The sequence below is a fragment of the Quercus lobata genome, chromosome 10 (genome assembly GCF_001633185.2).
Source record: "Quercus lobata isolate SW786 chromosome 10, ValleyOak3.0 Primary Assembly, whole genome shotgun sequence".
Taxonomy (NCBI): domain Eukaryota; kingdom Viridiplantae; phylum Streptophyta; class Magnoliopsida; order Fagales; family Fagaceae; genus Quercus; species Quercus lobata.
In genome coordinates, this window is record NC_044913.1 from 20,658,818 (window position 1) to 20,683,714 (window position 24,897).

At 34.4% G+C, this 24,897-nt stretch overlaps 4 protein-coding genes across 4 annotated transcripts; 2 read left to right on the forward strand and 2 right to left on the reverse strand.

Moving 5' to 3' along the window:
- Positions 1–9,522: 9,522 nt before the first annotated feature.
- LOC115965735 (flavonol sulfotransferase-like) lies at positions 9,523–11,218 on the reverse strand. Its single transcript, XM_031085031.1, has one exon. The coding sequence runs from the start codon at positions 11,006–11,008 to the stop codon at positions 9,881–9,883; it is 1,128 nt and encodes a 375-aa protein (XP_030940891.1). The 5' UTR covers positions 11,009–11,218; the 3' UTR covers positions 9,523–9,880.
- Positions 11,219–13,276: 2,058 nt separating this feature from the next.
- Positions 13,277–17,072, reverse strand: LOC115965773 (isoaspartyl peptidase/L-asparaginase-like). The gene is made up of 4 exons (XM_031085073.1): positions 16,734–17,072; positions 15,957–16,190; positions 14,400–14,486; positions 13,277–14,050 (listed from the first exon to the last, which is right to left on the reverse strand). Exons 1-4 carry the CDS (start codon positions 16,893–16,895, stop codon positions 13,568–13,570), a joined length of 966 nt encoding a protein of 321 aa, XP_030940933.1. The 5' UTR covers positions 16,896–17,072; the 3' UTR covers positions 13,277–13,567.
- A 3,004-nt stretch (positions 17,073–20,076) lies between these two features.
- LOC115964484 lies at positions 20,077–21,510 on the forward strand. The gene has a single exon (XM_031083783.1). The coding sequence runs from the start codon at positions 20,077–20,079 to the stop codon at positions 21,508–21,510; it is 1,434 nt and encodes a 477-aa protein (XP_030939643.1).
- Positions 21,511–21,548: 38 nt separating this feature from the next.
- LOC115965890 lies at positions 21,549–22,937 on the forward strand. Its single transcript, XM_031085183.1, has 4 exons — positions 21,549–21,855; positions 22,024–22,228; positions 22,345–22,520; positions 22,636–22,937. Exons 1-4 carry the CDS (start codon positions 21,567–21,569, stop codon positions 22,764–22,766), a joined length of 801 nt encoding a protein of 266 aa, XP_030941043.1. The 5' UTR covers positions 21,549–21,566; the 3' UTR covers positions 22,767–22,937.
- The last annotated feature ends 1,960 nt before the right edge of the window (positions 22,938–24,897 follow it).

Sequence of the window (24,897 nt, forward strand, 5' to 3'; positions counted from 1 at the left end):
GAATCCATACCCTTAAAACTTGCATTACTAAGAAAGTGCCATAGAGATACAAACGTATCCTTAGGAGCTCTACATATATAAATTATTTTGCACCTAGAATCTATTATAGATTTTGGCAAGGAAGGGTAGGGAACATGTGTACGGTGTAACTATAAGTAGGGTGTTTTGATTCTGGTGAAATGAATTGTGGGCTAGACCGATTCAATATACCTATAAAGCAATGTTATACCAGTTCAATATTTTTTAATTGAATGTAAATTTTAACAAATTTATTATTAGATTATATTATTTGTGCTTGAAAAAAATTTAAGGTGGTCAAAAATTAATAGACATGTCATCAATCAATTGTTTAAAGGCGTAAATGCACTTTTAGTCCCTATATTTTGACGTTTTTCCATTTTAGTCCCTACATTTTTATTTTTTCCACTTTTAATCCCTAAAACCAATTTACGCTTTCCTTTTTAGTCCTTGAAGCACTATTCCATCACCAAACTAACGGAGAAACTGGACGTGGCTGACGTGAGTATTAAAATATTATTAAAAAAATTATTTGACATTTTTTAAATGCCAAAATTTAAAAAAAAAAAAATTAATTACTCAATTTTTTTTTCATTATTTGTGTTCTTCCCGTGTTCTTCCCTATAATCAATCTCCAGCAAAATACAAACCCTAAACCCAGATCCCAACCAAACCCCAAACCCATATCCCAGTAAAGCAAACCTTAGCCTTCAAACCCATAAATTTTCTTGGCAAACAAACACAAAAAAAAACCCCAAATCACCACCACCGAATCAAAGAACATGAAGATCATACCCAAGCAAAAGAATAGAAACCCAGCAACCAGCAAAGCACCACCACCGAATCAAATCATCCACTACCACATCAACAAAACCACTCCCAAACCAAACCATCCAAAGAATAGAAACCCAGCAAAGCACCCAACTCATCCACTCCCAAACCAAACCATAATCAAAGAGGCTGAGATCGGGTGCGATGGGTTTGAGATAGAAAGAGGCTGAGATCGGCTTAATCTGGGTTAGAGAGATGCTGTGATCGGTTGGTACCTGGTGAGAGTGAGCGCCGAAAATGGGAAGTGGAGAGGCCATGACCTGAGCGAGGCGCTGAGCGGCAGCTTTGGCGGTGAAGTTCTGAGTGCGCTTGACGGTTGAGAAGGCAGTGAGCAAAATCTGGGTTTGGGTTTTTTTTTTTTTTTTTTTTTTTGTGAGCCTCATCGTGATCCATTGATTGTCTTTGTGTCATGTATCAGAGCCATCAATTATCTTCTTTTTCTTGTTCTGTTTTGTTGATGAAACTGGTACAGAGAAATGAAACACTTGTGGAGTAGCAATAATTTATAATTTGTTCAAACAAGTTAGTACAGACTATAGAGGAGCTTGACTAATACGTGGTCTCACACTCTCCACAAAATAAAATAGCAATATCTAACTGGTGTGTCTCTCCATCTCTCACTCACACTCGCTCACAAAGTTTCTCAGTCTCTCTCTGTGCGTTTGAGATATTTTTAAAAAATTTGAAATTTTCAGATCGATAAAAAAATATCTTGGATGGTGTAAAAATGTCGTCCACCAAACTTATTATTATTTTTTGCCATTTGGTTGCTGGGTTTCTATTCTTTTGTTTGGGTTTGATCTTCATGTTCTTTGATTTGATGGTGGTGATTTGGGGTTTTTTTTTTTTTTCCAATGGGTTTTTTTTTGTGTTTGTTTGCCAAGAAAATTTATGGGTTTGAAGGCTAAGGTTTGCTTTACTGGGATATGGGTTTGGGGTTTGGTTAGGATCTGGGTTTAGGGTTTGTTTTTTGCTGGAGATTGATTATAGGGAAGAACGGGAAGAACACAAATAAAGAAAAGAAAATTGAGTAATTAATTTTTTTTAAAATTTTGGCATTTAAAAAATGCCAAATAATTTTTTTAATAATATTTTAATACTCACGTCAGCCACGTCCAGTTTCCCCGTTAGTTTGGTGACGGAATAGTGCTTCAAGGACTAAAACGGAAAGCGTAAATTGGTTTTAGGGACTAAAAGTGGAAAAAATAAAATGTAGGGACTAAAATGGAAAAAATTCAAAATATAAGGACTAAAAGTGCATTTACGCCTTGTTTAAATTCAAGTTTTCGTAGTTTAAAATAATGCATAAAAGATAAGTTTAAGGTTTGAATCATAAATAACATCCGATTAACATGTAAATTGGAACACATATTAAGAATATAGAGAATGTGTAATCCAAAAGTGGAATTTTTTTTAAATTAATTTGATAAAAAAGTTATTAGATGGTGTAACTTTGCCTAGAGCTAGTGTTACACCACCTAATAACTTTTTTATCAATTTTTTTTTTTTTTTTAAGTTATCAGATGCATTATCGCTCATATTTCACTAAACAAAAAGGAGGGGGACAAAAAACAACATTGACATTAGATAATGATAATTGAAGGTACATGGTGCTTTATCATATCATTATTATTGGACATTATAGGTGAGGGGGAACTCAAAAAAAACACATGAGGAGGGAGCACTCATGTGGTGTGTAGCAGCCACACCTTATTTACTAGAAAATAGAATGTTCTTATGAGGGAAAAAATACCTAATATTTGTTTTCTTGTCTAAAATTACAATATGAATAGTAAAACGCTTTGTGCACATAGGCCATGAAACGAGTGTAAACTCATATACACTCATTCAAACTAGAACCTCTTAATTTTTGCTTCGTTATTTGGTCAAGACATGATGCCATTATAAGTGTAAGATAATTCTTCCAATCTCTGACCTCACCTTTCCTGGAAAAAAGAATTATTTTGAATTACAACAGGAGGAAGACAAAGCCTTCCATTTTTATTCACCTCCAAATTGCTCAAACTCTCAAACTAGCTAGGTCTACAATCTTTTGGACCATGCTCTTAACTTCTTCATCTAAGGAGAAAGAGTAACCCATTAATTCAGCCATTTTCTTTACGTAAAATAGGGTGTTAATCTTCAATTCTTCATATTTCAAAAATAGTACTTTTTCAAGAGAATTCATACTTGCTTTCCAATACCCTAATAAATGATCCCAATATGGTCCAAAAGGAGAGACTCCTTCACAAAACAACTCAAATGCATAAAACTATTCTTCGCCACATTGTTCCTTGCAACAAGAAACCACGACCTTAGGACTCATCTTGCAAATAGTGCCACAAAGATACAAATGCATCCTTTGGATCTCTACATATATAAATAATTTTATAACTAGAATCTCTTATAGATAATATCACATTTGCATAAATGGCAACATTTTATTGGTTAGAACAATTGGAAAAACCATTTCAACAATCCTCCTGGTGAACCTAATAATTCTCAATGTGGTGGGTTTAGCCATTTGGAAAGCAACCCAATGTAAAAATTACTAAATTTGGAATGGAGGGCCTACAAGAGTAAAGAGACTACCCCATTAAAATTGAATCCAGATCTCATTTCATCACTCAGTATACTTTGGCATGTCTACTGACTCTGGTTCCTTACACTGGCAACTCTACATGCAAGCCAAGGTGGTCACAAGACCACCCTAAGAGCCCGTTTGGTTCCACTTTTTGAGCCCAAAAAGGGCGTTTTCAAAAAAGCCACACCAACTTGCGCGTTTGGTAAAGCTCAAAACGCAGCTTTTTTATAAAAGTTGCGTTTTGAACTTTTATAAAAACTGAAGGCAAAACGCGGAAGATTTATGGACCCTCAGGGGTCCATAAATCAAAACGCGCTATGCGCGTTTACAATATTACCGTTGTAATAATCAAAAAGACCGAAATACCCAGCTATTTCTCTCACGCCCCTCATCTCTCATCTGTCTCTTTTTTCTTCGTCTTCCTTTTCTTCTTCCTCTTCGTCTTCCTCTGCTTCTTCACCGGTCTACCCCCACAATCAACAAAACCCATTTCAACCTTTGATTATTCCGAACACAGAATCAACAAACCCAAAATCCCAACACAGAATTAACAAACCCGAACACAGAATCAACAAACCCAAACTCCGAACACAGAATCAACAAACACAAAACCCACTCAAATCCGGAAAACCCATCCCAAACCCAACTCAAAATCAACCCAAAATCCATAGAAAAAAAAAAACCCAAAATCCCAAAATCCTTATGTTTCAATCATCTTCATCATCATCATCATCATCATCATCTTCTTCTCTGGAGTGTGAAAAAAAAAAGAATAAAGAAGGAAAGACAAAATAAGGAAATAAAGAAAAAGGACGAAAAAAGAGATGCAGAGACTTCATCATCATCATCATCATCATCTTCATCTTCTTCATCATCATCATTAGCTTTTGAAGTGTCAAAAAAAAAAGAAAAAAAAAGAGATGCAGACCTTGAGACGGCTTGAGGGATGAGAGGGGTTTGAAGTTTGTGGAAGATTCTGGAGTGGAGTGGAGTGTGAAGTGGAAGGGAGAAATAAGGAAATAAAGAAAAAAAAAGTAGGGGCACGTGTGTGGAGGAAGTGGCAGGGAAAGAGAGGAAATAAGGAAATAAAGAAAAAAAATTGGAGGGTACGTGTGTGGTGGAGAAAAAAAGAGGGAAAAAAAAGAGAAAGAAATATGGATAAAAAAATAAAATAAAATAAAGGAAACATAAAATAAAGAATAAGAAATTAAAATTGAGAAATACTATTACAATATTTTCACAATATTTTCACAATAAATTTTAAGTGGTATGTTATTATTAGTTAATATTGGTGAGAAAAAAATAATTTGTTTAGAAATTGAAAAAAAATAATTATAATAGCACGTTCAAATTAAAATCAGTATAAATTATCACAATACTTTTACAATAAATCTTAAGTGGTAGGTTATTATTAGCTAATATTGGTGAGAAAAAAATAATTTCACAATATTGATTTAAGTATGAAATAAACTCTCTTATATACATTGTCCTTTTTGGTAATTTATCTTTCAAACTGCCACTTTTATAAGTGTTAGCCAAACACTCAGCTTTTTCAAAAAGCACTTTTTAACAGCTTTTTGAAACTCCACTTTTTCATTATGCACTTTTTGAAAACTCCACTTTTTCATTATGCACTTTTTTAAAAAGCTGAACCAAACTCACCCTAACTTGCAAAAAAAAGCATATATACAATTGCCAAAAAAAAATTATATGTTAAACTAACCTATTGTGACCACCCTAATAAAAATGTTGAACACCCTGACTTGAGAATTACAAAAAGTTAGGTTCAATAAAAATAAGAATAATACTATATTCACAACATTTTCACAATAATTTTACAACAAATCCTATGTGGTAAGCTGTTACTGATTCTAATTTGGGCTCAATACTAATATTATTTTTTTATCCACCAATAACAGCTTTTTGCATAAAATTTAGGTTGCATTTGGGATCAGATTATAAAGACAGTTTATTTTACTATTTAGCTTATTTTTGCTACTATTCATGGATCTCATTGCATTCTTTGGTACTATTCATGTGTCTCATTGTACTATTTCAGCCAGCTTTTAATTTTATCTACAATACTTTCAGCAAAAAGTTTTCAGTTTCAACTAAATAAGTTGTTTCCAAACAAACCCTTATTATAAAAATATTGTGGACGTAGTATTACTCCAAAATTAATTCTACCCTCCAAACATAATCCTTAATCTCTTTTATTAAATTAAAAAAAAATTAAATAACAACAATAAATATTAGCCCAAATAACAACAAACATAAACCAAACAAAAACAAAATAAGACCCAAGAACAACAAGTGATCTAATTATTCAACCAAAAGCCTACTATAAAACAAAAAGATAAAAATCGTTAAACATTCAAATTTGTAGTTCGTTTAACCTATATAATAATAATAATCTTTAATTTCATTTTTCCCTAAAAAATGGTAACAAGAAAAATATTGTGGTTATCAGTTTTCCTTGATGGTAATGGCAATTATATTCTTTTTGGCTTTTAAGTTGCAACAATTTTACTCTCCTTAGTAACTTAACTCACAATTGTAATAAATATTTAAGTTATCACTTTATTAAATTTTGTATAATTTAAATTTCTTAGTGATCGTTCTAAACAAAATTCCTAGGGCCACTACTAATTCCTTACAAACTAATCAAATCCCAGCCATTTTCTTTTACCCCTTTTCGCCATTTAGCTTGCCTTCTCTCTCACTCACGAATCTTTGGTCTCTGCATTAAGTGTGGTGGAGTTTTTAACTCTAATAGACATACTCCTTCACAAAAGAACTCAAACCCCTATTCCAAATCAAGATCTTCCATGATTGAAGGTTCTGTGTATTTGTGGCTGACCTTGCGAGAATAAAGCTATAGAGAAACAAATACTTTATACTGGATTTTGGTAAAGAGGGAATATTTGTAGCCACAAAGTGGATTGTCTAGATTCAAATTTGGAAGGCTGAGTGAGAGAATTTCTACTTTCAAGATCTCGTCATAATCCTTAAGCCATGTTGTGCCAAATTATTGGTAATCTTCCCTAGTGAAGAAAGTGCCATAAATATACAAATTCATCATTAAGATCTCTACATATATAAATAATTTTACACCTAGAATCTATTATAGAGGGAACATACGCATCTACAAGTGCGGTATCTAGATTCCGGTGTAATGAGTAGTTATGGACTAGATTACTCTCCAAGGAGAGTACGCAATCAGGTGGCCTTGTTCTGCGTAAAGAATTTGTAGAATCATCAAAACTGGATCATGTTACGATGGTAAAAAACAGGATAAAATGATGTTGTTGGGTTTAGGCTTAAAATGTTGGTAACAAACAGAGCGTTGATGTACCATCGATAAAAAGCGTGCATTAATACTTAACAGCAAGGAGCATATAGATATGCATGGGATATATATATATAGTAGCCATTATCTTTCTACTGCTTCCCAAGGTCTTTAAGGAGTTTGAAGACGCACCAAAACGGGATCGTGCCATAATAGTAAAACATAGGGCCTTAAACCAAGTAAGTGGGTTCTTATATCAAACCTATAGTCTTCTTTCTGATTACTTTTTGGACCAAAGTTTATTTTGGAAGGACAGGATTCCATTGGTAGAAGTACTGTAAAAAGCAAAACTAGCTTGAAAGATATTGGAGATGGTATGTCTGGAGTTGGATGGGTTTTTGGATGGCTGGTTGAGATCATCATATGGCGCATTTAAGGCCTCACTAATCACTTCACTAGACAGTAGACAAGTGGACTCAAGAGTGGAGACCTCTCATACTTGGGAATTTAGCTGTCATAAATACGCACATGTTCAGCTACCGGCATGAAGAACAACTACTACGGATCACCAAAGGAAAAGGCAAAAAGAAAACAGAGAGAGAGAGAGAGAGAGAGAGAGCACTAGTCATTGTCAGTAAAACAGCTTTAAGTCATTTCAGAAATAAAACCACGAATCGTGAGACACATTTACAAATTACAAGTCATAGAATTTTTATTTTTATTTTTGGGTAGAAATTCGACTTTCTTTTTTCTTTTTCTTTTTGGTGAAAATAAATTCGACTTTCATTAAACAACCTAGAGAAAATAGAGGTTTTTCTCAACCTCTCATGGTACAAGCCCATATTTTCATAAAATAAATGCATGGTCCATAAGAACTATAAAAAAAAAATAAGGAGAAAATGGACAAATGCCATTTTCAAAAAAAAATCTAGCATTTTGCCATTTTTTCCAAACTAATTAAGGAAATGTCCCTCTTTTGAAACTCAATTTTCTCAAAATCGGGTTATAAAAAAAAATTCTGGAGCCTTATAGTGGTGTTTTAAAGAGCCTATAGTGACGTTTTAAGGACCTATAGTGACGTTTTGTAACCCAATTTCCATGAAGTCGAATTACATGCAATTTTTTTTTCTTTTTTTTACCTATAACTCGACTTCATGGAAATCGGATTACAAAACGTCACTATAAATCCTTAAAACGTCACTATAAGCTCCTTAAAAATGTCAATATAGGGCTTAATTCGATTTTCAGAAAATCGAGTTTCAAAAGAGGGACATTTCCCTAATTAATTTGGGAAAGATGACAAAATGCTGGATTATTTTTTTGAAAGGGGCAAAAGCCAAATTTTTCCAAAAAATAATAAGTTTTTGACAAGTGTCAATTATTTCCTAGCTAAGGCATCCGTGTACTTGTTAGTTTCATGGTAGTAGTAATTCATCTTTATTTGAGAAATTTGACTAATGAGAATCCTATAGTCCATACTAAAAAATGAATTATGTAAATTACAATTGTACTCACTAGAAACCCAATCAAGCACAATTTTAGCATCAATTTCAATCTCCACAACCAAAATTTAAGAGAAATGCACGAGGGTAGCCCATCCCTTAAAGCCCATAATTTCATATCCACACTAGAAGATATCCCAATATTACGGGTGAAGCCTTTAACCCAAAGTTCATTCGAATCACGAATTAGGCCCCTTGCGCTAGTTCTTCCAGGATTACCCAGTGATAGGCTATCCAAATTGAGTTTGAACCACCTGCCACCAGGCTTAATCCATCTAGCATTAATAACCAAACTAGCTTTTTGTTCCTTCCAGCACAGAACAAGACCTCGCTAGCTGCATGAAATTAAGGATTAGGAATATTGTCATTTTAAACCCTATAATTTAAGGGTAGTCCAAGTTAAACCCTATAATTTTTAGTGTAATATTGGGTTCAAGTTATAATTAGTATAATTCTAAGTTATGTTACACTACTTAATATATTTTTATTAGATGCAATTTTTTTTTAAAAAAAAAAATCAGTGTTAGATTGGATCTTCTTCTTATACTCTACATGGATGCAACATTTTAAGATGATCTAAGATCATTATCTATGTCATCTATCAAATGTTAAATTTCAAGTTTTTTTGTATTTAAAATTGTGCATAAAAGATAGGTCTCTAAATGAAATAGTAAGTAGAATTTGATATGCATGTTAAAAACAAACAGACACACACACACACACACACACACACAAAATTAATGTGTGGACCAAAATTTGACTCCCTACAAATGCTCTAACAACGGGTCCCCAGACATAATATCAAATGTTATAAAAGATTTGAGTGTGTCTTCCTCATTACCAATTGGTTTTGAGGTGTAATGATACAGCTCAAGGTCTAACAAATGATATCAAAGCCAAAGTTATAAGTTTAAGTCACAGGAGTGTTATTATGAGTGAGTGTCACAGTCTGACATTAAGTTTTTAAGTAGCACATGCGCACGCCCATTTGTATAATCAATTTCTCAAACTCTTCATCAATAACCTTATTAACATATCTACGTCTAATTGGAAAGAATTGAGAAAAATACTGTAAAAATATAAAAGGGAATTGGAGAAATAACGACTTCGTGCTTCCCTTTAATACTTTAGCTTAATTATAAACAACCAAATGTGTTTTTTCATGGGTCGCTAGCTGAAATTGGCACAAAAAGATCCCAAGTTTGCAATGTATTTTTTATTGACTATATCCTGCGGTCGTGGTCTTTTGAAATGGCAAGTGAAAAGGAAAGGTAGGGTTGCAAACACCTCGGGAAAAGAAAGAGAGAGAAAAGTAGGACTGCGATTCCACTTTATGTACAAGCTTACAATTTCAACGATACACTAGAAAATACATGGACACTTCACATAACAAACTAACAGGAATCAGCCAATTCATCGAAAAAACAGGGAGCAACCAAACCTTATCAAGTAACTTACTGGTGGTTCTTGCACTGAAAACCATTAGTCATGATGTTTGAAATCCTGAAACAAGCACTGGTAGATTCAAACCAATGACCTCCGTAACTCGCAAACGATTGTACCACCTTGGGCTAATGTCGCACTTTATTTAGTTTCCATACTCAACAATTTTGAGACTGAAATATGCCAGGCATGAAAAGAGTATAGAGTCCCCCCTCATGCATTAGCTGAGATATGCAAAGTCAAGCCTGAACTACTTAGCTTTTGCTCAGTTATTTGATAAAGTCGTGTCGCCATTTCAGGTGTAAGATGATTCTTCCAGTCTCCAACTCTACCTTTCCTAAAAAAAGCATTATTTTCACCCACCATGCCCGATAAAAACTGCCTAGGTCCACTTTGATTGACCTCCAAACTAGACAAATTCTCAAAACTACATAAGTTTATAATATTTTGCACCACACCATTAACTTCTTCCTCTAAAGAGAAAGGGTAACCCATGAACTCAGCCATTTTCTTTACATAGTATATGGTCTCATTCTTTAGATTTTCATACTTTATAAACAATATCCTTTCAGGTGATTCTAAACTTGCCCTCCAGTACCCTAATACATGATTCCAATATGATCCAGCAATAGATACTCCTTCACAAAACAACTCAAATGCCTCTTTCAAATCAAGATCTTCCGTGGTGGAGGTTTGCACACCTTCAGGACTCAATTTTTGAGAAAAATGCCATAAAGACACAATCACATCCTTTGGATCCCTAAATATGTAAATAATTTTACAGCCAGAACTTATAATAGATTTTGGTAAGGAAGTGTAAGGAATGTGTGTAGCCACAAGTGAAACATTTGAATTGAAATTTTGGGGGTTTGACCCAATTTCCAGCTCTAAAAATGGTACGCAGTCATGTGGCGATCTAGAGAGTAAAGGGTTTGTAGACTCACCAAAAGAGGATCGTGTCAAAATGGCAAAAGTCAGAGCCTTAAGCCAAGTTGTGCCAGATTTTGGAAGGCTACTCAGAATCACATCGTTGGGCTGAGGCTTGAAATAGTCTTGGGCTAACAAGAGTCCTTCCAAAGGTTGTAAAGGGAACCAAAAACCTTCATACTGGTAGAGATCAACTTTCCAATGACGTATATTACTTCTTGGGAGGGTTGCAATGATCTCTTTGTATTTGTTATGGGTTTCTGGATCAGCCCCATCGTCTCTTTTCTCATTACTTTCTGTACCATGGTTCATTTTGGAAGGATAGGATTCCATTGACAGAGCGAAACCAGCTTCAAATAAATTGGGAAAATGGGAATGTATTGAGTTCAACCATTGTGCAAAACTTGATGCCATTAATATATACAAGCATGGCCCGCGATGTCTGTCTACATTTTTTTTCTATAATGAAGCCTTGTCCCCACGTTTTCAAGAGGCTTTCATTTTAATAATGTTGCTAGTTGCTACACCAACCACTTGCTAATAATGCGTTACGCATTTGCATATTTATCATTCCATTATTCCACGAAACTTCCATTGCCCACTGTGCCACGAGAAAGTATTTGTTTTTAGGAAAATGCTAACGAATACTCTTAGAGTAATGATTAACAATTTATTTAAAGAAAATTTTCATGAAAAAATGAAAAAAAAAAAAGTAATTAACATTTTAGCAGCTTTTCCTATTTCTCATAACATAAGTGTCAAAATTTCTTAAAATAAATTGTTAACCAGTATCCTATGAGCACTCATTAGCATGACCATTTATTTTATTGAGGTAAATCCATCAATGAACCACACATGATTAATTCATATATATCATGTTATGTTTTGAAGCTTGTCCTTTGTGAGCATTTATTTCGCCGATGGAATCTCATAACCAGACCAAAATACTGATTTATGAGTTACACATATAAGAGTATTCACATTGGAGACTTTATTTTTGCAAAAAAGCTATTTTAGTTCTCAAACAACCAAAATCCATAGTACATCCCAAATGCTAAATCTATAATTTTTTATCAACTAGCTACAGGAAATTGTTATCTCTAGCAATTTACTGTAGCTACAAGTGATACTTAAGAAACTTTATTTCATTCTATTGTCTCCCTCTTCTTTATTAAAAAAATTCACTCTCACTTTTATCTCTTTCTTCTATTAAAAAATAACAAAATAAATAAATAAATATTTACATTTGGGAAATATTAAGGGTAAATTTTATATTTGTACTAGCAATATAAATTTTACATTGTAGTTGTACAACAAAGTAAAATTTACATTGCAAGTATAATGCAAACTATGAATTTTCCAAATATAACTTTACCATTTTCCAAGGTATCAATATGGTTGCTGATAATGTGCTAGACATTTCTATTTCCATTTCCATCATTCCACAGACCTTCTATTGACCACCATGTTACGAGAAAGTATTTGTTAATGATTTATTTAATTTTATTATTTATTGTATTATACAATAAATAATTTTCCCTAAAAAATATGTAATTTTATTTCCTTAAAATTTAAACTTAAAAAAATAAATAAATAAAATTAAAAAAATTAAAAAAACAAAAAAAACAAAAAACTTAAAAAAAATATATCGAAACCACTTATCAGGAAATGTGTGTGTGTGTGTGTGTGTGTGTGTGTGTTTGCACGTATAAAACCTATCCTTTGTCAAAAAAAAAAAAAAAAAAGTAAATGCCAAGGCTTGCACATCAAAGGAGACAAATGATTACACAAGGAAATGATAGGCCAAGAAGATGTATTCTATATACAAGGTATTCTCAATATAATTTGATGGTGAAACTAGGGGTAGAAAGTCTAATGACAGTAATTATCCAAGATATGGACATTTATAAGAGCAATGCCAAAGGCAAGATTTGACTTAGAGATTGAAAAAAATTTCACTAACATACTTAGAGCACTCACCTCAGTCATTGTAATATAGAAAAAATTGTCAATTTTACACATTTTTGCTCAAAAACTACCCGCATTAGCGGGTCTATAACATTGCATAAATACAAAAATTGCTACAATAACAATGTATATTTACACGGTTACTGTAGCTTTATTTTTTATTTATTTTTTTCTCTCCTCTCTCACTCTCGTCAATCTCTCTCTCTCTCTCTCTCTCTCTCTCTCTCTCTCTCTCCATTCAATCCACAAAAATAAGTAGGAGGAAGAAGAAGAAATCAACCCAAATCAAACCAACTCAAACAAATCTGAAAATTCATCACAAATCCAACTCAAAATCAACCTAACAAAAAACCTATTCAAAAAAATCCCAATCAACCCAAAACTCAAGCTGACGCTATTGTCACCACTGCTATGGAGGCTCGGGTGGAGTACTCGCTATTGCCTTTGAGAAAGAAAGTGAAAATTCGGACCTTAACGTAAAGGACCCTAATCAGGTCTGTGATAGTTGGTTCAAGGGTTGGGTTTGCCTCAGATTTGTCTACAGATGTTGAAAATGGACTCGGATTGATATGGGTTTGCGTCGAAGTGAAGTTTGGAGGTCTGTTTATGGAGTTTTTCGGTGAAAGAAGAGGAGGAAGAAGAAAAAATGACGGGTAGAGAAAGAGAAATAAATTTCAAAATTGAAAGTGATATTGTGAGAGTGAGAGAGTGTTCTAGAAAATAGTTACTCAGACAGAAAATCTTGATTGTTCGATTCGAGATCCATACATACACTAGTGGTACAAGCATTGTAAAGTGGTAAATGTGGTGCAGTGATGTTAATTTATTGAAAAGTTAATCCTACTTGTTGGTCCGACCACATAATAACAATCATTTGCCTTTATTTTGGATAATACAGCAAGATATAAATACTAGTCATTTGCCAAATACTAAGAGTGAGTGACTCACAGTGAGTCATCTGAAGCAACTTGCTGGACTCAAGTAACTGAAACTCACCTAAAGCACTCAGTTTTGCACAGAAGGCCATATTGCAATCTCTGAATACCCATCTTCAGTAGCACAAGCTCGAAACATGCCTGTTGTATTATAAGCCATCGTGACTTCTCCTTTGGCTGAGACAGCAACCAAGCCAACATTGCCTCTTGGAACACACTCCTCTACAACATAAGCTGCAGCCTCCTTGAGAGAAAGACCTTTGAATTCCATAAGAGCAGCCACATCTCTTGCAACAGTGCCCCGCATTATTGCTTCACCTTTTCCTGTAGCTGAAACTGCACAGAGATTGTTGGCATATGTCCCTGCCCCTATGATGGGCGTGTCCCCAATCCGACCAACCATCTTGTTCACTAATCCACCAGTAGAAGTTGCAGAAGCTAGATTCCCATGACTATCAACAGCCACACATCCAACCGTCCCAATTTGGCTATCACCATTAGCTGTTGGTGTCTCTTTCTTCTCATCTTTTTGAATCGGTTGTGTATAATCAATCTGCCGATTTACAGAAGAAGTTACCAGCTTAAAGTTCCAAAAAAAAAAAAAAAAACTATCACAGCACACTAATGGTTGGAAAACAGGTTTTAGACACGCAGACATTAGAAACTTGAGCAATGACTCATGTCAAATGATTTGTTAGCTTGCTCAATGTACTGAAAATTTCTAAAGAGCTTTAGGTTGTAGCCAAGAGAAAGAAATTGCTAGCAGTTGGGAAACCAAAATGGTAGAGATATGCACCATGCAAGTAAAAGAGGAAACACAATTTCACAAGCCAATATCAACTCAAAGAGCAAATTCAGCATAGTTATCTACTCTCCCAAAAAAAAGAGAGAGAAGAAAGTACCTGAACTCTATTCGCTTCCTTTGCCTGCTTTAGCCTCTCAATATTTTCTTGAGTTATAAAATGGCTTGAATCTACAGTTTCAATACCCTGGACAATTTAAGAAGTCACAGTTAAAAGAAAATTTGATGAAGATAACCTACACATATAGGTAAACGCAATTCAAATAACAATGATTATAACAACAACAATACAGTTTCTGCAGTTATAATGGCTTGAACCTACAGTTTCAATATCCTGGACAATTTAAGAACAGTCACAAGAAATTTGATGAAGACAAATCACACATCTAGGTAAATGCAATTAAAATAATAATGATTATAACTAGAATACATACATGTATGCATGGATAAGTAACAACAACACTTCATCATCATCATTATTATTACAACTAGGGGGTGATCAAAGTGAAAGCATCAATGAACCAAACATAATTCCTATATATCACTTGCTCTGTTCCAATCTAGACAAAAAATCAAAAGCAATACCAGGTTTATTTTACTTAAATTCGAAATGTGTTATCTATATAACCATGTTTTGAAGGTTGGCCTTTGGTAGCAATTATTTCACAGAATGAACTTAATGAGATATATAAGGCTACATTCAGGAAATAATTAATTAACCATGTTCTGAGGCATCAACATGGTTGCTGAAAATATGTGCTAGACACTAATCTCAATGTTGATTTCTTTTTCCTCAGCTCAACATGCTTAAATAGTAGTCACATGACATAAGAGGCATAGATTTTTAAAAGTCTGCAGTTGATTACAACTTCTCAATTTGAGGAAAATATTGCGCCCACAATAGTTTAGGACATGACCACTATAAACAAATATCACAAAAGATCCAAAGAATTTTCCAAACAGCTCAATAAATCATTTGGGATACATCTCAAGCCTAAAAATGACTAACACAGACAGTAGCACAAGAGACAAGGGGTAGGGAATGCAACAGAGGGTTTTTTCCAAAAATAGTTCAATTTAATATCAGAGTTAGCCAAAATTCAAAATTACTCATCTTACTTAAGCACCCATTAAATTTGTGAAGTGACAAACTAAATTGAACCTATCTGTTGAGTTCACAAAAAAGTTGGATTCTGTTAACCTTTTTTTTACCCATTCCTTAAATTCAAGTTCTGAAAAGATTGATGGATGTCCAATATAATGACTGCACAGCTACAAAATTGGGTTTTCAGAATGACGGGAAACAAGAGACTCAGTTTAATGCCTATCTCACCCAATTGTTCTGACAAAGAAAAAGGAGAAACCGAAAAGGGAACATTAAAATTAAGTATTGATTCAGTAGCATGCTAGTGTAGCAATTCTAATATTGTGACCAAGAACAGAATAGAGATGCTGACCTCTAGGCAGCAAACCTTGTCATCATTACAACAGAAGATTCTAAATTTTTGAAACTGCTATCCTTTTGCCATCAAAAAATTATTACTTTTTTCTGAATAAAGAAAATCATGTGATTGACTTCAATTGGAAACAGAAAATTAAGGATGCAACAGAAATAAGTTCAAGACTAGCAAAAGTACACAGTAAGATTTTCACTCACTTGTTCCCTTGCAAATCTTTCTGCTCCATCAAAAGCAAGATATATATGAGGAGTTTTCTCCATGACAAGTCGTGCCAAGGATATGGGATTAACTACGGTAGTAAGCCCAGAAACTGCTCCACATCTTTTAGTGTTGCCATCCATAATAGAAGCTTCCATTTCAATTGTGCCTTCTCTAGTTAAGACAGATCCCCTACCCGCATTATAATGTGGATTGTTTTCTAGTTCACGAACCTATACATGGCAAATCATCAATGGTAGCATCAGAATGTGAATTAAATCAGGAACAAAGTTTAAAATCCTTCAATGAGAAACATAATACCAAGGACCATATTTAGCCAGAGATTTACTATTTTAACTGTATCTAATACTAAAAGTAATGTGCTGAGAACTTGCTTATTTTGAACCATTAGGAGTTAGGACTAATGTAAAATAAATTTTTTTACCTTTGTGGCTAGCCAATTAGGACCAAGAAACATCTATGAGTCAATTTCCAACAAAAGGAATAAGAATATGCATAACATTAATTAAATATTAGTTCAATTTTTTTTTATTGAACAACACTTTCACTAAGAGCTGTTAAGAATATACACGAATTCACGTAGAGAAAATAACACACACATAAAAGGCAATCACACGACACAAAAAAATTACTTGGTTCGACAATTTCTCTACGTACAAAATATCATCATATATATTATAATTATATGATATTTGATAATATACCGAGGACTAGAGACATTTGGGCATGTTGGGTTGGGTCAGTGGTTTACGTACCACAAGTTCGACAACGTCGAGGGGAGACTTTTGGGCTTTGAGAGCATTCACACCGACCTTTAGGCAGTGGCGCAACGCTGCTTCACGTGGCTGGCGTCGCTCTGCCGCTAGTGAAAGTGGGATATCCCCGGCGCCGCCGTGTAGAGCTATGGCCCACCCCATTATTCTCTCTCTTTTTGAAAAACGGAGAGAGAATCAGAGAGAAGTGAGTGGAACTGGATTGCTAAGCCAGTGTTGGAAGTATGTACATATAGAGAGAAGGAGAGAGTGGGGGGACAAGGGGTATTGTTGTAAATTCCAAAGGTGATTAAGAAAACGCTTCATGGTAGCTGTCAATGTACCTGGTTCCAGGAACTTGTTTTGTTGTCTTCGGATTCAGGTGTATCTAGTCGAGAGATGTTTCAACAAACATAAACCACCTCACACCCTTGATGCAACGGTCACTTCACAAATATAAGTACTTGTAAAGTATGGAGAACAAGGACCGATTCAAGTTTTCAAGAAGAAGTTTCACACACATATATAATTAGATTAGGTTAGAGTAGAATTTATATCTTGTAAAAAAAAAAAACAGAAAAGGTTCCTCCTCCACCCTCTCAAATGAACAACATTTACTTAAATCCTACTTGTAACTCTCTCTACAAAGTACAAACAAAATTAATAATACTTATTAGAATAGATAAATGCTACGTTTTTCACAATAAATTTTAAATAGTAGGTTGTTACTAACTATTATTGGTAAATAAAAATATAATTTTAATAATAAATTTAAATTAATAATAATAACTATTTACCACAATTAATTTGTTATAAAAAATATTGTAAACATAGCACTTTGACATTAGAATAATAATTTGATAAAAATATGAACTTTTCAAATGCTTTACATGTAGCACTTCTTTCATTAGAGCAGTGATTGTGATGAATATGTTGACTTTCAAAAGCTTATGTTGCAGTATTAAGACGGGGTGATTTGAAAGAAAGAGAAAATGAATTTTTTTGAGTATTTGGTTAGAATGATTGTAGATTTGTAGGTGAAAAGTTGGTGGGAGCAGATATTTTCTCTCAGCGAGCCAAAAGGTCTTCTCCCCAATTTGGGAAAAAAAATACTTGATTGATTTTGTGGAATGCTGCTTCAGCCGGTACATTTACGTTTTTACCCCCTCTTTGAAACAGCAACTACGCTCCCCTGGCCACATATCTTCTTTCTTATTTTTCTCTCTTTTTCCACTGCATTCCACAGCTCTTTCTCTCTCTAGAGTCTTTACCCATTAAAATCTTACATATTTTGTTTTTGGTTTGTGTTAATGGGCACCGTACGGTGCCCGTAAAACACACTTTTTTCTGAGACAATTTTTGTCTTTGTTTTCAATTTAGGTCACTTTTTTAGTTTTATTTTTAATTTAGGTCACTTTTTTAGTTTTGTAGGTACAATTTTCATATTTTTTTTACTTTTTCTGACAAATTTATAGAGCCCTTAACAATATCAATCTTTTTTTTTATGAGTCAATCTTTAATATTTGAAGCCCACCAGGGAGCTATATGAAATTATGAATAACTAGGAACTAGGAAGTGAAAGTTCAACAGTAACAAAGATTGAGTTTCTTCCTCTCCAGATTCTATAGAAACCAAATCAATTAGATGTTACGCTGCAAATATTTGCTTTTGGAAGTTGAATGTTGGCAACCCTTGTATACCAAGTATTTTGAAAACTCAATATTGAGGGAGAATTACTGGCAAATGCTATGCAAATCCAAAGAAGTATGTAATCTATTTATAAATATAGACACAAGGACATATACATATGCATGTTTTGGCCCTTTTTGGCATGGAACTTAGACCCGGACCGGACCGTACGGTTGGACCGTAAAACCCTCGAACCGTTCACATCTACGGTCCATTTAAGGTGAAGAACCGTTCCATGCGAAAAAAGCATGGAACCGTACGGACCGCGGTCCGACCGTCCGGTTCTGTGAACCGTGAACGGTTCGGACGGTTCAAACGGGCTGCCTTGTTTTGTCTCAAAACGGCGCCGTTTCGTCCCTTCTTTTTTTTTTTTTTTTTTTTCCTTAATACGGCGTCGTTTTGGGCTTTCTCAATCCTGATTGAAAACCCTCATTCCCTTTTCTCATTCGCTATTTCGCTTCTGCCTCTTCCTCACTCTCTCCATCACTCTCTCGTCTCTGCCTCCCTCGATCGTCGACATCACCGTCGCGCCTGAGCCAGCCCACTCTCAATCGCTCTCTCGTCTCTGCCTCTCTCCGTCGTCGACATCGCCATCCGCTCAGCTCAGCCCACTCTCAATCACTCTCTCGTCTCTGCCTCTCTCCGTCGTTGACGTCGCCGTCGCGCTCAGATCAGCCCAGCCCACTCTCTCAATCGCTCTCTCGTCTCTGCCACTCTCAAAGAGTTGCTCTCTTTTCTTTCTCTGTAACTGTAAGTCTTATAAATTCTTAACATTGGTCTTTTTTCTTTTTTTCTTTTTTGTGGTTTCATGCATGATGGGGATTTCCATATGTTATTATTGTGAAAATAGGCTGAATCATATGAAACACCTGCGGTCATTTGAATTGCGTATTTATTGTTTCTTTAGAACTGTTTTAGTTTTTTCAGCGTGGATCTGCTGCCTATGATATTATATCAGTTTCCATTGAGTCTCTCTGAACTTCTTATATTTTAATTTATTTTCAGAAAAGCAGGATCTGATATTATATCAGTTTACAATTTTACTTCTCATTATTTATGTGATTGCTGATGTGAATTACAATTTTACTTTTCATTACATTAAATCAGTTTACAATTATTTATTTTATGTATGTGATTGCTGATGTGAATTCCTTTGTGGTTACATGGGGCTTACCCTCACCCAAAAAAAAAAAAAAAAAAGTCAGAAGTCTTGGGACTTTGCCTGCAAGCTTGGGCAAAGACCAAATATGCTTCTTAACAATAAAATGGGACATTGTTGAAAATGGGAATTTATTAATTTTAGAGCAATCAATAATTACAATAAAATTTTATTTTCTGTCATGTATCCTACTGTGAGTTGTTTTCAGTTTGGGAGTCGTAGCTTTGTTGTCTATGTAACATACCGCTGATTTATTTTATTTAAGCTTACTGAGATTTATCTGTGGAAACTTTGACAGCATTATGGGAACTTTCTGAATATAGTTGGTGTATTTATGTGGATAGAGTCTGTTGTTATGTTTTAATTTGTAGTGTCTTTACTCTTTTTTACGGTTGGTAGTGTTTTAATGTGTATGAAGTTGTGGTTCTTTGAATGTCTATATTTCAAAAATTGATGGGTCTATGCGTGTTTGACTGTTGTTTAGTCTTTTAGATTAAAATGGAAACAGAGACCGGGTCTACTCCATCACATGAAGTTGATTCCAATGTAGTGGAATCTTGCTCTAGAGTAAGGGAAAAGGTTGATCCGGCTTGGGAACATTTTAGCCTTGGGTCGGATGAGAAAGGACGGAATACTTTTACATGTGTGTATTGTAGGCAAACATATAAAGGTGGGGGTATTAATAGGATGAAAAAACACCTTGCGGGGATAAAAGGTGATATTGGATCGTGTAAAAAGGTTTCTCATGATGTGAGATACCAAATGTTGGAATATGTGAAGGAGTTTGAGTTGAAGAAAAAAGCTGAGAAACAACGTCAAGAAGAAATGTTTAGTGTGCCTTCTACAAATAGTGATTTGCAAGAAGATGATGATGTTCAAGAAGTATTTAGTAGTGGGTTGCCTAAAAAACCTGTTTTAGGTAAAAGAAAGGGTACAAAGTTAGTGGATAATTACTTTGCTCCAAGAACTGCTCCAGGAGCTCAGCCTGGTCTTAAAAGTGTATTCCAAAGCAAAGAAAGGGTGAGGCAAGCTGATATGGCTATTGCAAGGTTTATGTATGACAATTGCATTCCCTTTAATGTAGTGAATTCAGTGTATTACCAAATGATGATTGATGCCATAGCTGCTGCTGGTCCTGGTTACAAAGGTCCATCTTATCATGCTGTACGGGTCCCTTTGTTGAGGGATAATAAGAAAGAAGTTCAGTTGTTGGTTGAGTCACAACGTAGGCATTGGGCAGAAGTTGGATGTACACTTATGGCTGATGGTTGGACAGATACTAGACATAGGTCATTGATTAATTTCCTTGTTTATTGTCCTAGGGGAATGGTATTTGTAAAATCAGTTGATGCCTCAGATATTGTGAAGAATACCAGAAACTTGTTTAAATTGTTTGATGAAGTAGTTACATGGGTTGGTCCAAAAAACATAGTTCACTTGGTTACTGATAATGCTTCCAACTATGTATCTGCTGGTAAATTGTTGTGTGAAAAGTATAAAACTATTAGTTGGTCTCCTTGTGCAGCACATTGTCTGAATCTTGTGTTGCAGGATATGGGGGAGATGTCTCATGTGGAGAGACTAAAAAATCGTGCAACCAAAGTTACAGTTTTTGTTTATAATCATGTAGCTTTGATTGCTTGGTTGAGGAAGAGACCTGGTTGGACAGATATTGTACGTGCAGGAGCAACAAGATTTGCTACTACCTTCCTTTCATTTGGAAGCCTTCATGTGCATAAGCATGACTTGCAAGCCTTAGTGACTAGCAAGTTCTTTGTGGACAATAGATTGGCAAGAGAGTCAAAGACAAAAGAAGTAGTTTCTACATATTGGATAATTCTTTTTGGGATGATATTAATGTTCTTGTCAAGATTTCATCACCACTCATTCGTTTGTTACGGATTGTTGATTCTGATCAAAGGCCTGCAATAGGATATGTGTATGAGGGCATGCATAGAGCATGGTTGGGAATCAAGAAGATCTTCCGAATGAAGAAGCACTTGTACAAGCCATACACCTCAATTATAAAAAACCGTTGGGACAAGCATTTGCGTAAAGATCTTCATGCTGCTGCATATTGGTTAAATCCCGCTTTTCAATATGATGAGGAGAATTTTTGTCGGAAACCAGCAGTAAATATGGCTATTTTGGACTACATTGGGACAAAATATGATGGTGATCAAGAAAAGGTAATTAGGGAAACCCAATATTTTCGGGACCGTATTGGGAGCTTTGATAGAGATCTTGCATTGTCAACAAGCAAGACCACTCATCCAGGTGAGAAGTAATTAGTTTACTTTAGTACTATAAACAAATCTTAGTTTCTTTGTTCACGTTAAAAGTTAGTTTTGTCACTATAATTAGAATAACTAAAGTGATTATTTAATTGAAAGTTTGTTTGTTTATGTTGATTAATATTAGATTATGTTGTGTTATGAAAATCAGATGAATGGTGGAAGTTGTGGGGTGCTGATGCTCCAAACTTGCAAAAATTGGCAATTAGAATCCTTAGCCAAACTTCCGCCTCTTCTGGATGTGAGCGTTGTTGGAGTTTATTTGATCAAATACATTCAAAGAGGAGGAATAGGTTGGAGCATCAAAGGCTCAATGATCTTGTATTTGTTAATCATAACTTGCGATTGAGACATAGGTAATTAAATGCTATATTTTGTCATTATATTAATTTTTAAGAAGTCATTTATATAATGTAATTGTTAGTTATTAATTATGTTCAAATTCCAATGATGAGCATGACATTTTATGCAGGCTTTACAACAAAAAGCTTAATTTTGATCCCATTGATTATGCAAGTATCGACAAAACTGATTTTTGGGTATTTGTGGAAGAGGAAGACCCGTATCTTAATTATGAAGAGTTGGAGAATGCAATTTATGAAGAGGGTGCATATCCAGCAAATGTAGAGGCTTCTTCTAATATTGAAGGTTAGTTTATATGTAAACAATTTGATAACCTATAGTAATTTTTCTTTTATTTTTTTCAAACTTACATAAACATTATAATAATTTTTCTTTTTATTTTGTTCAAACTTGTGTGTAGAATCTATAGATGATAGCAGTGAGGTTGAAGGAATTGATTTGGGAACATTTGGACAACCTATTGGCCCTCCTCCTGGATTTCCAGGGAATGATGACGAGCATGATAACTTTCATGACATTGATGATTTATGATCATAATAATTCTGTTTCAACGTTAAAGTTCTATTTTGTATTTTAGAGATAATTTCTATGTCTTTTTGTAAGACACAGTGTGTGACTTGGAGTTTGAAGTTAGTTTATTGTTTTTTAGAACTAAGTTTTATGTATTTTTGTAAGAAACAATGTGTAGTTATGTACTATAACTTGGAGGCGTGTTTATGTATTTTTACTTTGTACTTTTAAGTTTTATGGACTACATTGGCTAGTTTGGACTACATTGGGGTGTGAATTTTGGTAATAGAAGCAGTACTAGTACCAGTACGGCAGTACTCTATCTATGGTTGGTTGCTTAATTATTAGTTATATATGTTTTACCTTTGTGTTAGTATAGTTAATTAGTAAGAGTAATGTCTTTTTGTGCTTTTGTAATAGAAGCAGGAATAGTACTTTGTAGCTTGTGCATGTCTGAGCTGGAATTTGGATATACCTGTAATGCATGTGCATGAAAGTACTTAGATAGTTAGATGAAGATTTTATTGCAAGTCCACTCTCTTGAGATCTAGCTAGGGCTATGCAGGTGAATATATTATATATAGATACTTCAAACTAATAATTTACAAAGTTTTGCCTTTTTCTCAGCGTGACTGCATTTGTGTATGTCTGTTGGTTGTCTTGAAAGTAAATTAGACTAATTTAGTTAATTTTTTTTTATTAATTTAATGTTTTTATATATATTTAAAATAATTATTAAATTAATTATGACGTCATCACGGTTCGACTCCGGTCTGACCTCGATTCGACCTTGAAACCCTTGAACCTCTCCCTTTTACGGTTCAATGAATGGTCCGGGTCTGAAAACCATGCTTTTTGGGAAAAAATAGTAGCTTTTTACCCCCTTTCTCAAACTAATTAGGAAAATGTCTCTCTTTTGAAACTCGATTTATGATAAATCGAGTTAAGCTCTATAGCGACATTTTTAAGGACCTATAGTGGCGTTTTGTAACTCAACATCGAGTTATAGGTAAAAAAAAATGCCTATAACTTAATTTCATGAAGGTCGAGTTACAAAACGCCACTATAAGACCTTAAAACGTCACTATAGGTCTATAGGGCTTCAAATTTTTTTTTTTTTAAACTCAATTTATCTCAAATCGAGTTACAAAAGATATATATTTCTCTAATTAATTTGAAAAAAAAAAAAAAAAAAAAAAAAAAAAAAAAAAAAAAAGACAAAACATTGCTTAGTTTGAGAGAAAAGGGCATTTGCCCATTTTCTCTCATGTTTTGCTTATTGAATCTTTTTGGTTATATGATTCTTATTAAAAAAATAATAAATAAATAAATAAAAGGTAACCAAAGAATCCTATGCAATCTCTCTTCTGCTCCACCAACCCTACTAATGGAAAAAAACAAAGAGATAAGGACAAGAATACACAGGAGCTTTTATATATATATATATATCAACCGACCATTCTTAACATATATGCAGCAAATGAGACACAGACACCACAATAAATGCAGAACACGTGTGTTTTCGTGGTGGCCGGTATGTGTGTGTTATAGGTAGTGTACTTTTAACCGAAGTTACATTATTTAATAATTTGTTATTAAATTAATATTATAAAATTTTTAGCGATAGAATAAATATTTTTTACCTTCCTTAACACATGCGAAATCAGCTATGCAAGTTCTCGCATGACAATACATAGACACCACTCCAACCCTGTTTCGTATGCCATACATATATGATAGCATTCCCAAGTTTCTCTGATGAAGAATGGTGGTTGCAAAGAACCAAAGGGATTCACATCCAGTGCAATAGCTAGGGTATTGCACGGGGTGCAATACCTCAATTCTCAGCCATAGATTTAATCTAATGGCTTAAGCCTTTGACACCTCACCCAATAACAAAAAAACTATTTTGCCCTTAAAAAATTTCACCCGCCCACTGTTTCAGTTTCAGCCCTAACTTTTCACAAACTCAAATTTTTCTCTCTCTCCCCTGCGCAGCTGCGTCTCCTTCAGCCCATTCTCTGCCTCTCCTTCCATCCATTGTCACAGCAGCCCGATACCAGTCCACACAAGGCCAAGCCTCTCTCTTTTCCATCACTGTTGCTTCGATGATCGAAACCCATGGTTACCATTTTGTTTTAGTTTTGATTAG

Bases quoted from the DNA above. Each gene is read 5' to 3' on its own strand.
- LOC115965890 (XM_031085183.1), top strand. From the start codon at position 21,567: ATGAAGAAGCACTTGTACAAGCCATACACCTCAATTATAAAAAACCGT. The intron at 21,856-22,023 runs GTGAGAAGTAAT...TATGAAAATCAG, and splicing joins AAGCAAGACCACTCATCCAG to ATGAATGGTGGAAGTTGTGG. The intron at 22,229-22,344 runs GTAATTAAATGC...CATTTTATGCAG, and splicing joins AACTTGCGATTGAGACATAG to GCTTTACAACAAAAAGCTTA.
- LOC115965735 (XM_031085031.1), bottom strand. From the start codon at position 11,008: ATGGCATCAAGTTTTGCACAATGGTTGAACTCAATACATTCCCATTTT.
- LOC115964484 (XM_031083783.1), top strand. From the start codon at position 20,077: ATGGAAACAGAGACCGGGTCTACTCCATCACATGAAGTTGATTCCAAT.
- LOC115965773 (XM_031085073.1), bottom strand. From the start codon at position 16,895: ATGGGGTGGGCCATAGCTCTACACGGCGGCGCCGGGGATATCCCACTT. The intron at 14,487-15,956 runs GTGAGTGAAAAT...TAAATTGTCCAG, and splicing joins AAAGATTTGCAAGGGAACAA to GGTATTGAAACTGTAGATTC. The intron at 14,051-14,399 runs GTACTTTCTTCT...GTAAATCGGCAG, and splicing joins AGGAAGCGAATAGAGTTCAG to ATTGATTATACACAACCGAT.